The following is a 14,597-nucleotide window of genomic DNA, read 5'->3' as shown; positions in this document are numbered from 1 at the left end:
CTTATCTGTCTAAGCCTTCCATTTTAAAAAAAGATTTTTTCCTAATTTTTAGATCTGGCTTGACCCACAATGTGTGTTTAGAATGTGAAAATGATAGAAGATGATGATGTTGGATTTATACCCCAGCCTTCACTCTGAATATCAGAGCAGCCTACAGTCTCCTTTACCTCTCCCCCCACCCCCCCCAACAGACACCCTGTGAGGTAGATGGGGCTGAGACAGCTCTCATAGAAGCTGCCCTTTCAAGGACAGCTCTGCAAGAACTATGGCTGACACAGGGCCATTCCAGCAGCTGCAAGTGGAAGAGTGGAGAACCAAACCTGGTTCTCCCAGATAAGAGTCCGTGCACTTAACCACTACACCAAACTGGCTCTCAGTTGATATTGATATCAAATTGATATTGTCATGCCATTATACACCATTGTTTTCCAGTTGTAGAAATTGCAGAAGGAATGGGATCCACTATAGCAGGGTATAGCAACGGTAGCTCTCCAGATGTTTTTTGCCTACAACTACCATCAGCCCCAGTCAGCATGGCCAATGGTTGGGGCTGATGGGAGTTGTAGGCAAAAAACATCTGGAGTGTCACGGCTGGGGCCGGGTCAGGCAAAGTCCAGAGGCAGTCCGAGGTCTGTAGCCAGTAAGCAGGAGGGTCTGAGGCGCCAAATCCAAATCAGTGTACAAGTATCGCAGGTCCGAGGTCCAGAAGCCGAGGTCAGGGAGTCCAGAAGTCAAAAGCCAAAGTCAGGGAGTCAGGAACCAAAGTCAAGCCGGAGTGGATGCTAGGATGTCAGGGAGATGACTAGTTGCTTCCACAAAGCCTCCTCCCAAAGCCCACAGCTATATAGCCCTCTGCCGGCTGTTGCCCGTTTGGGCTAATTGCTGGCTCAGGGAGGCAGCCAGGATCCTGTCATAACTCAAGCATCCTTGCTCTTAGGAGGGCCAGAATCCTCTCAGAACTCAGGGCTCAGGGAGCGTCTTGCTTGTGAGCGTGCCGCCCTCCTCCGATCCCTGAGGTCCTGCCGGAGGCGGTCACGCACACGAGCCACCCGAGAGGGCGAGGCAGGGGGGCTGGGATCTTCTCCAGCAGGAGGCAGGGGCACTGGTGCAGGTGGCAGGGGCACAGTTTCCTCATCAGACTCAACTTCCTCTGCAGGGTCCCCAGCACCCATGACACTATCCCCCCCCCCAGGGCCCCCCTCCGTCGAGGGACCTGGAAGGTCGGGGTGGTCGTTGTGGAACCGGTGCACCAAGTCCGGGGCATGAAGATTGTCCTCGGGCTCCCAAGACCGGTCTTCTGGGCCATATCCCTCCCAGTCCACCAGGTATTGGAGGCCTCCACGATGGTACCGGGAGTCCAGGATCTGGCGCACCTCATATTCTTCCTCGTCATCCACCAACACCGGTGGTGGCGGCGGTGGGCAAGGAGGCCGAGCTGGGTCAGGGGGTGCAGCTGGAACAAGGAGGGAGCGATGGAACACAGGGTGAATGCGGAGGTGGGGTGGCAACTGGAGCCTGAAGGCGACGGGGTTTATTTGGTCCGTGATGGGGTAGGGTCCAATGAACCGCGCATCCAGCTTGTGAGACCGACCAGGCCGGCGCAGGTAGCGAGTTGAGAGCCACACCTGATCCCCTGGCTGGATTGGGGGGCCTTCCTGCCTCTTCCGGTCCGCAGCCAGTTTATAGGCTTCCTTGGCCCGCTGTAGCTGCTCCCGGAGCAAGTCTTGGCTGGCGCGGAGTTCTTGCAGGTAGGCCTCGACGGCGGGGACATTCGTGGGTGGCAGGATCGCCGGGAAGAACCGAGGGTGGTACCCGTAGGTTGCAGCAAACGGGGTCATTTGGGTGGACGAGTGGACCGCGTTGTTGTATGCAAACTCCGCTAGAGGCAACAGAGTGGTCCAGTCGTCCTGCTGGTAGCAGGTGTAACAGCGGAGATATTGCTCTAGCGTGGCATTGGTGCGCTCTGTCTGACCATCAGTCTGTGGGTGGTAGGCTGAGGACAGGTGCACTCGAGTACCCAGGCTGGAATGGAGGGCTTGCCAGAACCGAGAGGCGAACTGGGGGCCCCGGTCTGAGATCAGGTGGGCTGGGAGTCCGTGCAGACGAAAGATGTGTTGCAGGTAGAGCTGGGCTGTCTCCTGAGCTGTGGGAAGTTTCGGACACGGAATGAAGTGGGCCATCTTGGTAAATAGGTCGACGACCACCAAGATGCAAGTCTGACCTTTGGATCGTGGGAGTTCTGTAATGAAGTCCATCGAGATGGTGTCCCAGGGTCCTGAGGGTGCGGGCAAGGGCTGTAACAACCCCGAGGGTTTGGCCGGGACGTCTTTGGCCCGCCGACAGACATCACAGGAGCTGACATAGCGGGCAACATCGGAGCGCACTCGTGGCCACCAGAATTCTCGCGTCAGCAAGTGGGTGGTCTTATGCTGTCCAAAGTGCCCGGCGGGTAACGAGTCATGAGTCAGGCGTAGCACTTCTGCCCGCAAGGGCCCGGGCGGCACATAGAGGCGTTCGCGGTGTAGCAAGAGACCGCCTCGAGTCGTGAACTCGCCTGCTGAGTCGTCTTGGAGTGCCTGGAGGTGTTGCTGGACCCAGGGATCGTTGGCCTGGCTAGCACGAATGTCCTCCACGAGTGTGGGTGAAGTGGAGGTGGCTGCAAATACTGAGGGCGGCAGGATGGGAGCAGCAGGCGCGGCCTCAGTTGAAGCAGGGGCGTATTCCGGTTTCCGGGACAGCGCGTCTGCTTTCCGGTTCTGGGTATGGGGGATGTAGGAGTTCCGGAAGTCAAAGCGAGAGAAGAATAGGGACCACCGGATCTGGCGCTGGTTGAGACGGCGGGTGGTCTGGAGGTGCTCTAGGTTCCGGTGGTCAGTGAGCACTTGAACAGGGTGGCGAGCCCCTTCGAGGTAGTGCCTCCAAACCTCAAAAGCCGCCTTGATCGCGAGCAACTCCCTCTCCCAGATGGTATAGTTCCTTTCCGCAGCCGTGAGCTGGCGCGAGTAATAGGCGCAGGGCTGGAGTGGCTGAGACGGCTCCTCGCGCTGGGACAGCACTGCTCCCAGGGCCACGTTGGAGGCATCAGCTTCCACCGTAAAGGGAAGCTGGGGGTCAGGGTATCTCAGGAGTGGCCCGGTGGCAAAACGGGTCTTCAGGGTGGAGAAGGCGTTATCGGCCTCTGGGGACCAGCAGAAGGGTTCTTTGGGGCGGAGTAGTTGAGTCAGGGGTGTTGTCAGGGAGGCATAGGCCGGGATGAATTGCCGATAGTAGTTGGCAAAACCAAGGAATCGCTGCAGGTCTTTGCGATTCTGAGGAGCCTGCCAGGTCAGGACCGCTTCTACTTTTTTCGGGTCCATGAGGATCCCTTGCGGGGACACAATGTGACCGAGGAACTCGACAGAGCGCAGGTCGAAGTCGCACTTCTCCAGCTTGGCGTAGAGGCCATGGGTTCGTAGGAGCTGCAGGACCTGGCGGACGTGTTCGGCGTGCTGGGCAGGATTGCGGGAGTAAATTAGGATGTCATCTAGATATATGATTGCGAAGCGGTCGAGCAGGTCCCGGAATATGTCGTTCATGAACCTCTGGAAGACAGCGGGGGCGTTGGTCAATCCGAAGGGCATCACCAGGTGCTCGTACTGCCCGTACCGGGTCCCAAATGCGGTCTTCCATTCGTCTCCAGGTCGTATGCGCACCAAATTGTACGCTCCACGGAGGTCCAGCTTGGTATAGATTTGGGCCCCCTTTAAGCGATCCAAGAGTTCAGGGATCAGTGGTAGAGGGTACCGGTCGCGGATGGTGATCTTGTTCAGGGCCCGGTAATCATTGCACAGCCGGAGCTCCCCACTTTTCTTCTTCACGAAGAGGACTGGAGCAGACAGGGGAGAGGTTGAGGGTCGGATGAAGCCGCGTTTCAGGTTCTTATCTAGGAAGTCTCGCAGAGCGGCCAACTCAGGCTCCGACATTGGGTACAGACGCCCCACCGGGAGTGGTGCCCCAGGTACCAAGTCAATGGCACAGTCATAGGGCCGGTGAGGGGGAAGCTGATCCGCTCCCGTCTCTTCGAAGACATCGGCGAAATCCGCATACTTCTGAGGGAGCTGAGGACCACCACTCGGGATGCCAGCTGCCAGAGTGGTGGGAGGAGTCAGATGGGGGCATGGGTCTTGGAAACGTAGTTCCTGCTGGGCCCAGTCCACGATGGGGTTGTGCAGCTTCAGCCAGGAAAGGCCCAGAATCAGTGGGAAGCGAGGCATGCGGGCGACATTAAACTGCAGCTGTTCTTGGTGCTGCTGGACGTGGAAGGTGATGGGACAGGTCTCCTGGGTGACAGGCCCAGAACGGAGGAGGCGCCCGTCAATAGCCTCCACCAGTGACGGAGTCTCTTTTGTCTGCACCGGGATCTGGTGCTGTTTTACAAAGGCGGCATCTATAAAACAGTGGGCTGCTCCCGAGTCCAGCATGGCATACACGAACAGCCAGCGTTCGTCAGGCAGACGGAGTTTGACTGGTAGCAGGAACGGGCCCGGGGTATCAGCCCGCTGTTCGGAGGACCCAGCTAGTCGCCCCAGGCTGGGGGGTCCACTTACGCCTGGGGCTGCCCTTTTGGCGGCGGTGGCGGTGAAGGCCCGGGTATCTGATGCTTAGCAGGGCAGCCAGAGGCATAGTGGCCTGCCGTGCCGCAGTAGAGGCACAGATTCTGTGTGCGGCGTCTGGCCTTTTCCTCTGGGGTCAGGCAGGGTCGAGCAGCTCCAAGCCGCATAGGCTCGTCCTCGGTGCTGGTACGAGCTGAGGATGGGCGAGGAGCCAAGTGGCACGGCGCAGGGAGCTGGCGCCCTCTGGTCTTGGCTTGGCGGCGACTTTCCAGGCGGCCATCGATGCGGAGGCAGAGGGTGATAAGTTGTTGAAGCGTGGGTGGTGGCTCCACCCTGGCCAGTTCATCCAGGACCTCCTCTGCCAACCCCTCGGTAAACTGGTCCATCTGGGCAGCCTCATTCCACGCCAAGTCTTGGGCCAGGAGCTTGAATTCGGTGGCATACTGAGCCACCGAGGATTTGCCTTGTTTCAGTGCCTTGATCTTCCGGTTGGCTGTGGCTGCTTGGACTGGGCTAGAGAAAGCAGCAGACAGGTGGGCCTCAAACCCTTGGTAATTAGTTAGTAGGGGAGAGGATGCGACCAGCAAGGGTGTGGCCCATTTGGCCGCCTGCCCCTTTAACAGACTGATGATGAAACACACCTTTGTCTTGTCATTGAGGAAGTCCCGTGCTCTCAGTTCAAAGTACAGCCGACACTGTGCTAGGAAGGCAGGAAATTCTTCCACGGCACCCCCAAATCTGTCAGGTGGGGGAACTGGGCACTTGGCTGGAGCACTGGCCGCAGGTTGTTGCTGCAAGTGCACTACTGCCTGTGTTAGCTGCTGTACCTGGGCTTGGAGCGCAGCCAGTAGTTCTGTGGTTTCACTTGCTTCAGCATCCATCCTGTGGAGTGGGTGTTTGTCTGGTGGAAGCAATCTGTCACGGCTGGGGCCGGGTCAGGCAAAGTCCAGAGGCAGTCCGAGGTCTGTAGCCAGTAAGCAGGAGGGTCTGAGGCGCCAAATCCAAATCAGTGTACAAGTATCGCAGGTCCGAGGTCCAGAAGCCGAGGTCAGGGAGTCCAGAAGTCAAAAGCCAAAGTCAGGGAGTCAGGAACCAAAGTCAAGCCGGAGTGGATGCTAGGATGTCAGGGAGATGACTAGTTGCTTCCACAAAGCCTCCTCCCAAAGCCCACAGCTATATAGCCCTCTGCTGGCTGTTGCCCGTTTGGGCTAATTGCTGGCTCAGGGAGGCAGCCAGGATCCTGTCATAACTCAAGCATCCTTGCTCTTAGGAGGGCCAGAATCCTCTCAGAACTCAGGGCTCAGGGAGCGTCTTGCTTGTGAGCGTGCCGCCCTCCTCCGATCCCTGAGGTCCTGCCGGAGGCGGTCACGCACACGAGCCACCCGAGAGGGCGAGGCAGGGGGGCTGGGATCTTCTCCAGCAGGAGGCAGGGGCACTGGTGCAGGTGGCAGGGGCACAGTTTCCTCATCAGACTCAACTTCCTCTGCAGGGTCCCCAGCACCCATGACATGGAGAGCTACTGTTGGCTACCCCTGCACTATATCATAAGCATAATTCCACTTAGATAAGGGCACAGTCAAGAAGCCTCCAAAAGAGCCCCAGATGGACAGTCCAATCGCAAGGAGCAATCCCAATAATTAGTACAAGTTAACACATATGCCTGATCATGTAAACTAAGATCAGGGAAATCAAGTCCTCCTTCATTGATTGGAAGCTCTATCCTTTTTAAAGAAATCCACGTTGATGAGAAACCCCACATAAATTTCTGAACCAAAGTATTAATGTTATGAATACTGTATATTTGCAAAGTATACAGAAAGGAATTGCATGTAAAGTATAAATAACCCTAGGCATGCTATTCATTTTTAGTGTATTTACTTTGCCCTATAGAGACAAGTTTAAAGTTGTCACCTGTCCAAATCCAAAGATATGTCAGCAATTAGTTTGCTAAAATTTAGAATAGCCATATGCATAATATCGCTAGGAATGAATATTCCAAGATAAGTAATAATCTCTGGGCACCACTAAAATGTCCAGTGGTATCTGTTGCTACACCCCCACAAACACATGAACATTTTTAACAAGTGGAATTAGCTTGCATATTTGTGTAGGATGTAGAAAACAAGGATCTTTTACCTAACGAGGTAGCTGTGAATAGTGAATTTTTAATAGGAAAAGGATGGCAGTGACCTGATTTAAAGGGAATACAGAGTTTATTCAGGGAGTTGGTTCAATAGTATGTTGGAATGGAGGGGGGGGAAATAACTCTAACCAAACACTGGCAGAACTAAATCAAAACACAGACGCATTCCTTATCCTAATTAATATAGCAAAAACAGCCAACCAATCAGCAGAGCTATTCCAAACTGGAGCAGGAATTACTCTTTGAACTAAAGGTATACATGTGACTTGGAAAATAAGGGGAGGATAGATCAAGAGGGGGAGTAAAGATTACTTGTCCTGTTTTGTAAAGAAATCAGACAGAAAAAGGAGGGATCCAGTATGTATATTGGATCAGACTCCAATTACTGGTTCTAAGGCTGGTCTTGGCCCACAGCATAAATTGGGTTCTTTTCAAGAAACATAAGATTATGACAAAAGATAAAGGAATACTTGAGAAGTGGGCGGTTTATCAGGAGAAAACTATAGAACAGACTAAACAACAGTAGGGAAGTGCAACAGGAAGGGAGGTTCTTGATTGAAATATAATTTGAGATTACAAAACTTGGAGATGAAGCTGAGTCATATATTCAGTGGGATCTTTGAGGACAATGTGAAGATTTGAATTGGAGGTCCAGGCTGTCACAGGATACTTGATGTTTGAATTGTTTTAGTGGTCAGCAGGGCCAGCCCTACACTGTGGCATCCTAGGCAAGGCTAACTTCTGGCGCACTCCCCCTGCACTGATAACGTCACTGAGTCATGCGGGGGTGCCCAATTTCCAGCACCCTAGGAAATTGCCTAGTTTTTCCCAGAAAAGCTTCCTTGGAAGCATTTGCTGTGGTTGTTGTCCCAAGAGCCTCAGCTGTGTTCACTGCTGCAAGATTCTCTGTGAGACACAAAACACAGCAGCCAGGCCCAGTATTAGGGCCGCCAGTGTCCCAGGCTGGCACCTGCCCAGCGCCCCCCCCCCCACCCGTGCCTGCCCCAACGCTTCACCCCTACCAGCAGGGAGAGCAGATGCGGGGGCATGGAAGGAGGGCTGGGTAGGCTCCAGCCAAGCTGGGGCTGCACATTGTGCTCTTGGAGGCACGGAGCACCTCTGAGAGCACACTGCAGATGTGTTCTTTTCCGGCAAGGGAAGCCTAGCTCAGAGAAGCCATGCTGATGCCCCGCCCAGTTGCTTTCGCCTTGAAGGCGAGAGCAGCCAGGCAGGGGGAGTTCCTGCGAGGGAAGCCCACCTTGAAGAAGCCATGCTAACACCCCACCTGGGTGCTTTCACCTTGAAGGCGAGAGCAGCCAGGTGGGGTGTATGCTCCTTCAAGCCAGGCTTTCCTTGCAAGGGAAGCCTGGTTCGGAAGAAAGCACCGCCAACGTGCCATCCTGCCATTAGTCAGCACCCTGGACCTGAGAGATGAATAAAGAATTCTAATCCATTTCCAGTAAACATGCTGCCTACAGCATTCTGTGCCAACTGAACCTTCAGAACACCCAATCTAGATGTAACTAGGGCATGAACTACAGTGGCCAGATATTGTCTGCTGAGGAACGACCACACTGACTAACCAGTCAAAGCTTATAAAAGGTACTCCTGGACAGAGCTGCCACCTGCTTATCCAGCAGTGGACCTAGGTCCAAGAGCACCCTCACACTATGGAGCTGTTCCTTCAAGGGGAGTGAAACTTCACCAAGAATGGATTGACACCTTAGATTAGAATATATTATCCTTTCCTAACAAAGAAGATAATAGGCAACCCCTGAACAGTGAAGTTCCATGTGTGCACTGGAGTTCTGCAGAACTTTGGAACATGCCCAATATTTACACAGTGCCAAGTGTATTGGTTATGTATGGTTGACTTTCATAGATCTTAAAATATTACATTAATTAATCGATTCACCAGTACTCAACAATCACTCCATAGATTGTTTGATCTATATAATATCTGAAATTAGAACTAGTACAGTGCTGAAATAACAAAAGTACCATGTTACAGAGAATACTGTAGAACCTTCCTGTAGAACCTTTACTTGACAAGGTAAGTAAATTCTTGAAATTGTTTCTTAATCTCCTCCAAAAAATCTTCTAAATTCATTTTAGAAGATTTTTGTCTCTACTAAATGCCTGTATCTCAGCACCTTTTTTCCTCACTCACTTCACAAAAACATCCCAGTTCCCAAGCTTCCTTATCTCAGTCACCTTATTTGTTAATTTTCCTTCACCTTAACCTTCTTAGACCTTCTTTGGCTGGTTTAATTGTCTTCATCAATGACACTTTATAAAACTAGTTGGCTTCCTGCTTTTTTTTTTTTTTTTGCTTTTGCTAGAAAGATTATTTTTCCCAGAATCTTCCCTGTTATTAGAATCTGGATTGAATTAATAGAAAATCCCAACATCTTGAACTTTTTTCAGATATGACTATGGAGGAAGTTCGAGAATATGAGAGAAATATGCATGAAAAAACCAACATTAAAGTTTGCAGTCAACATTCATCTACTGTGAATGAAATAGAGAGTCATGCCCAAGGAAGTGTATGTAGTGTCTTTAAAATCTTGCCCATCATCTCCTGGTGTGAATAAAGAACAATGATATGCGTTAGATATATTCTGCACAACAGGGATCCCTGTAGCAACAGGCTTCATCACCACAAATCTTCATACTGGATTCTTTTTATGCCCCATTTTCAAAAGAGTTCTGCCAAACCACAGGATGAGTTCAGAATATATAATTGGAGCAGTGAACTCAATGCATTTTGTTCAGATGAAGTTCAGATCTTTAAGGTCTTTCTGTTTGCTACTAAAACCAGTTTTGCATGTTTGTAATTGGTTAGCTACCTATGACATCAGGAGACCACCCCTCCCCTTACAAAACAATGTTTCAGTTTTTGTGGTATTTATTTAAAAAATGACAAGAAACAGACAGTTAACATATGCTGCATCTTTAAATAAAATAAAATGGTAGATAGCCTTCCTGAAATATGAAGGAAGCAGATAGGACAGTCAACTGAAACAGTGTCCATTTCACTGATTAGGATATCTGCCACAAGCATTTTGAATGAAAGGATGCAGAGATTATCCCATTGATTAAATACGCACACAACACCTGGTGGGGGAGGTGCATCTGTATGCAACCTTGAGTGTATTAATCGCTTTTCCAATGGAGAAAAGGGTTTTCAGGTTTGGGCTGAGTTAATTGGGCATACTAGGAACCATTTTTAATCTTACTCTCCTGGGAGAACAGGCACATGGTTCTCCAGCATCTATACTAATGCAATTGTTGAAGCTACAGCCTTTTAAATCTGTGGTCTTTTAGAACAGAATTCAACAATGTATGTTCTAATGCAGTGTAGGGTTGCCCGCCTCCAGGTGGGGCCTGGAAATTTCCTGCTTTTACAACTGATCTCCAGAGGGCAGAGTTCAGCTCCCCTGGAGAAAACAGCTGCTTTGAAGGGTGGGCTCTATGACATTATATCATGCAGTGGCCACTCCCCTCCCCAAACCTTGCCCTCTCCTGTATCCCCAAAGTCTCTAGGTATTTTCCAACACAGACCTGGCAACCCCATGCTGCAGGTTTTCTCCAGCATGTTCTTTTGTGCACAAGGATTGTCTCCTTGTACTAAAATAATTAACAACCATGTGCACAAGAAATCCACATGCTGAGTTCTGGTTTGAGTACTTCAAAGCCATATTGAGGACACAGGTTGCATTAACCAAACAGTAAAAAAGTTTTTGCTTTATAAACAAGTAATGGATGCCTGCTCTGTCAATAATCCAGTAAGCGATAATGGGATTTTATGTGAAAGGACAATTGTATTTGCACGGAGCACAGTGAAGCCACACTGCTCCATTTTGTGATATCATGATTATCAGTTTCCATCACCACATCATTGTCTCGTTTATTCTCACACTATTCTGCTACATTTCTACATTGCGTGGTTTGGCTTCATTTCAGCCTTTAACATTAAGTTGATGAGAAGCCATTAGCAGCCTCATAATACTGACACCAATGCAAATTGCTCTATTCACAGTATTTTCATGAAGACCTTACACAGAACTGATAAGTGACTATTAGTGCAATACTAAGCAGAGTTACACCCTTCTAAAACCATTAGTTTAAATTGATTTAGGAAGGTTTAGCTTTGTTTAGCATTGCACTATAAAGCAATTATATGTTTGGATTTTGAGCCATTTGTCTATTGTTGATTCGGTTCACAGGAGGTTCTTAACAATCTGTTTTGTTTTTGTTGTACATGCTTGAGTTTCCCATAGTTTCCTTCCCGTGAGTTCACACTCATTGGCTTCAATTGCAATTGAAACCAAACTAGTTTTTTTATTTGGTGAAACAAACTGTGTTCTTACAGTCAGAGCACTATTGTAGCTTTGACCTAGGGTTGCTAAATCCCCCCTGGTAATCAGCAGGGGGCAGAGGGGACTTACTGATGACAGGGAAGGCCATGGGAAGCCCAGGCCAGTGACATGGCAACATTGCCGTTGACATCTCTTCTGAAAGTTATATTAATGCATTTCTGGTGCTGCAAAGAACACTCTGGTATTTGGACAAAACTCTAGTGTTTTGTCCAAATAACAGTGTTCCCTGCAGTGATGCTGGCATTACCAGAAGTGATGCTGCCATGTCAGGGCATGGCTGCCAGCCATCCTCCTTTTTCAGCTATTTTCCCTTGGCTGGACAGTTGATCAGGGGCAGTGGCTGGGGAAGGAGGATGTCCCACCTCCAGCAGGGGGGCTGGCAGCCCCAGGGCTTTTTTTGAGCAGGAATGCAGTTCCAGCTGACTTGGTGTCAGGGGTGTGGCCTAATATGCAAAGGAATTCCTGCTGGACTTTTTCTATTAAAAAGACTATGAAACAATGGTGACATCAGGGGGCATGACCTAATATGCAAATGAGTTCCTGCTGGGCTTTTTCTACAAAAAAGCCCTGGGCAGTCCTACTTCGGCTTGAGGCCTACAACTCTAAGGCAACTTCTTGCTGAGCTCATCCTGATTTTGAATTGGTGAAAGGAAAATAACCAAGAATAATTATTTTAATTTTATAGGGGGGGAATTATAGTGAACTCACTCTGCCCTCTGGTGGGATGTGCAGTGATAATTTAACAGTTTGAATGAAAGCCAAAGGTCTTTCACTGATAAAATAAGGAAATGTTCTCTGGCCTGACTGTATTTTGTAGTGTGGCCATTCTTAAGTAGTGTGATGCCTCTGGTTTTATTAGAGTTGCCAGTCTCCAGGTGGGGCCTGGAGATCTCTCACTTTTATAACTGATCTCCAGCTGACAAAGATCAGCTCCTCTAGAGAAAACAGCTGTTTTTAAGGATGAACTCTATGGCATTGTACTATGCTGAGGCCTCTCCCGTTCCCAAACCCCGCCCTCTCTCAGATCCACCCCCAAAGTCTCTGAATATTTTCCAGCACAGACCTGGCAACACTATATCCAGCAGCTGAATTCTAAAAAAAAATATTGATTTTGTCAGTACATCAAGGAAAAATTGAGTTACTTTTCAACCTCAAACCCTTCTAACTTAAACTAGTGATATCTGCCATCAGTGAGTTCATCATGGTATAAGGAGATTGACCAAATTGAGTTTGGATTTCCTTTCATGTATTTATGCTGATTTGAATGTTGAAGACTGATGAGAAATAATTCCAAAATTCAGTAGAGGGTTACCACCCAAACTGCTACAGAAGGAACACACTTACTTGGATTCAGCTGAGTTTCACTGCCCTGTCCCTCCTATTGCAACCTAAAATGCCCCATGAAGCTGGAGTTAGCAGTTGTTCCCCCCCCCCTCCCCAATTTGAAGAAATCCTCCACTGGATCCAAGCCAGTGGGAGACTAAGAAGATTACATCTTGTGCATCTTTAGATATTGCCAGTACTTTTGTAGATTATACCTTCCTTCTGACATACTAAATTACAGGTGACTTTTACAGCTAAAGTGCATCTCTTTTTCTCTGTGAATATCTCTTAAATAAAGACCTGTTCTTTTAAACAATGATCATGAAGTAAACTTTAGTATGGACTGTACTTCACTGACTGGCTAGTACTCAATGACCTCTCCCTGTCTCTGTCACACACACACACATATACACCTGACACAATGAAAACCCACATGTCGCAGAGAGAATCTATGCTAGAAAACTTCACCAACATCTAATTACTTTCTATCAAAAGGGGTTTTTTAATATGAAGGAATATCCAATCTTCTGAAACCTGCAGTCTGAAATGGCATAGTCCAGACACAATTGGAACAGTAAACAAAATTATGAGATCAATGGCAACATTCCAACTGATTTAAGTGGGAAGAGATTTGACAGCATCTGTAAAGAATTATGGATATCAACTTTACTGCCTTAAAATACATTATTTGGAAGAATATGCATAGAAGAAATAAAGTATCTGCAAGGTATGCAAATCAAAACATGGGTGCCTCAATAATTAAGCTTAACACAAGATACAGAAAATTACTTTGGATTTTCTGGCATACATTTCCTAAACTGCGATATTTTGTCTTTTACTCCATCGTAACATATCTATAAAACCCATGTCAGTTATTTTTATAGCACTGTAAAGCACATTTGCAAGAAACATCCACTAGTTTGAGAAAACAATAATAAAAACAAAGAAATATATTATGTGCGTTGGGCCTGATCCACTTTCCATTAATATTAGACTTCTGTTTACACAAAAACACAGATATTGACAGAGCAGCCCATTATTGCATGTCTTAATACTGGTGACAATGTGAGAAACGTTATACAGTTAATAGTGCACCCCTAAGCAGAGTTATGCTCTTCTAAATCCATTGAAATCAGTGGTCTCGGAAACGTATGTCTAGGATTGCACTATACATTATGCCATTTGGTGAGAAGCTATAAAAATTAGAGGAACTGTGTCTGAAATGTAGCACATGAAATGATTGTGTGTCCATTTCTTAAAATGATTATCCAAGCTCCTTTTGACTCTACAGTTGTAATATATTCATCTTCCCACTGCGGTGAGACCCTTGGATTGTCATTTATACATACATTTTATAATGGATTAAATTCATGCTTTGGTTCTCACATTCGTCTTTCTTTTCTTCTCATTGAAGACATGACTATGGATGAAGTCCGAGAGTTTGAACGAGCAACTCAGGAAGCCACCAACAAGAAAATTGGGATCTTCCCTCCTGCCATATCAATCTCTAATGTCTCCCTCCCTTCTTCAGTCCGCAGTGCTCCTTCTAGTGCTCCATCTACGCCTCTATCCACAGAGGCACCTGAATTCTTACCAGTTCCCAAAGACCGACAGCGAAAAAAATCTGCTCCAGAAACTCTCACACTGCCAGATCCAGACAAAAAAGATCTTTAAATGCAGCATGTTTTGCTATGACTGATCATGACTGACAGAACAATATTTGTAAAGCTTATAGCTATTGTTTAATTTAAACAAATTTGACTAATCTAGAATGACTCCCTCCGCTCCCAGCTTGTCCCTTAAACCAGTTAGCTAAATGCATGCAAGAACATAGGCCCTGTGCTCTGGTTCTCAATTTGAAGCTCTAAGCCATATGATAGATGTTGCTATCAACACAAAACTAATAGTTTGCAAAAGCAAAATAAATCTCTTCATACCGACTGTACTAAATGCAGATCTCATATAAAGAGAGCAATATTTGTCATTGGAGATATAAGGATTTAATAACGCTAGTAAGGATGTCTTCGAAGAATGATAGTCAAAGGACAGCATTTCTCCTTTCAAGCCATTACATATCAATTTCTAAAGTCCTTAAGATAGACTCAGGCTGAATCTACCTTAAACAAAACATTGGAACTACTTTGCTCTGAAAAACAC

At 48.1% G+C, this 14,597-nt stretch overlaps 1 protein-coding gene across 1 annotated transcript in view; it reads left to right on the top strand.

Annotated features, from left to right (window-relative positions):
- Nucleotides 1–13,982, top strand: part of PITPNC1 (phosphatidylinositol transfer protein cytoplasmic 1) — a 242,669-nt gene extending 228,687 nt beyond the window's left edge. Inside the window, exons 9-10 of the mRNA XM_060251998.1 lie at nucleotides 9,163–9,281; nucleotides 13,855–13,982. Coding sequence (XP_060107981.1) covers nucleotides 9,163–9,281; nucleotides 13,855–13,860 — 125 coding nt within the window. The 3' untranslated portion in view covers nucleotides 13,861–13,982. The remainder of the gene's footprint in view (nucleotides 1–9,162; nucleotides 9,282–13,854) is intronic.
- The last annotated feature ends 615 nt before the right edge of the window (nucleotides 13,983–14,597 follow it).

The sequence above is a fragment of the Heteronotia binoei genome, chromosome 13, assembly GCF_032191835.1.
Source record: "Heteronotia binoei isolate CCM8104 ecotype False Entrance Well chromosome 13, APGP_CSIRO_Hbin_v1, whole genome shotgun sequence".
Lineage (NCBI taxonomy): Eukaryota > Metazoa > Chordata > Lepidosauria > Squamata > Gekkonidae > Heteronotia > Heteronotia binoei.
Note: the sequence above shows the minus strand (reverse complement) of the source record. Positions and strands in the feature narration are given on the sequence as shown.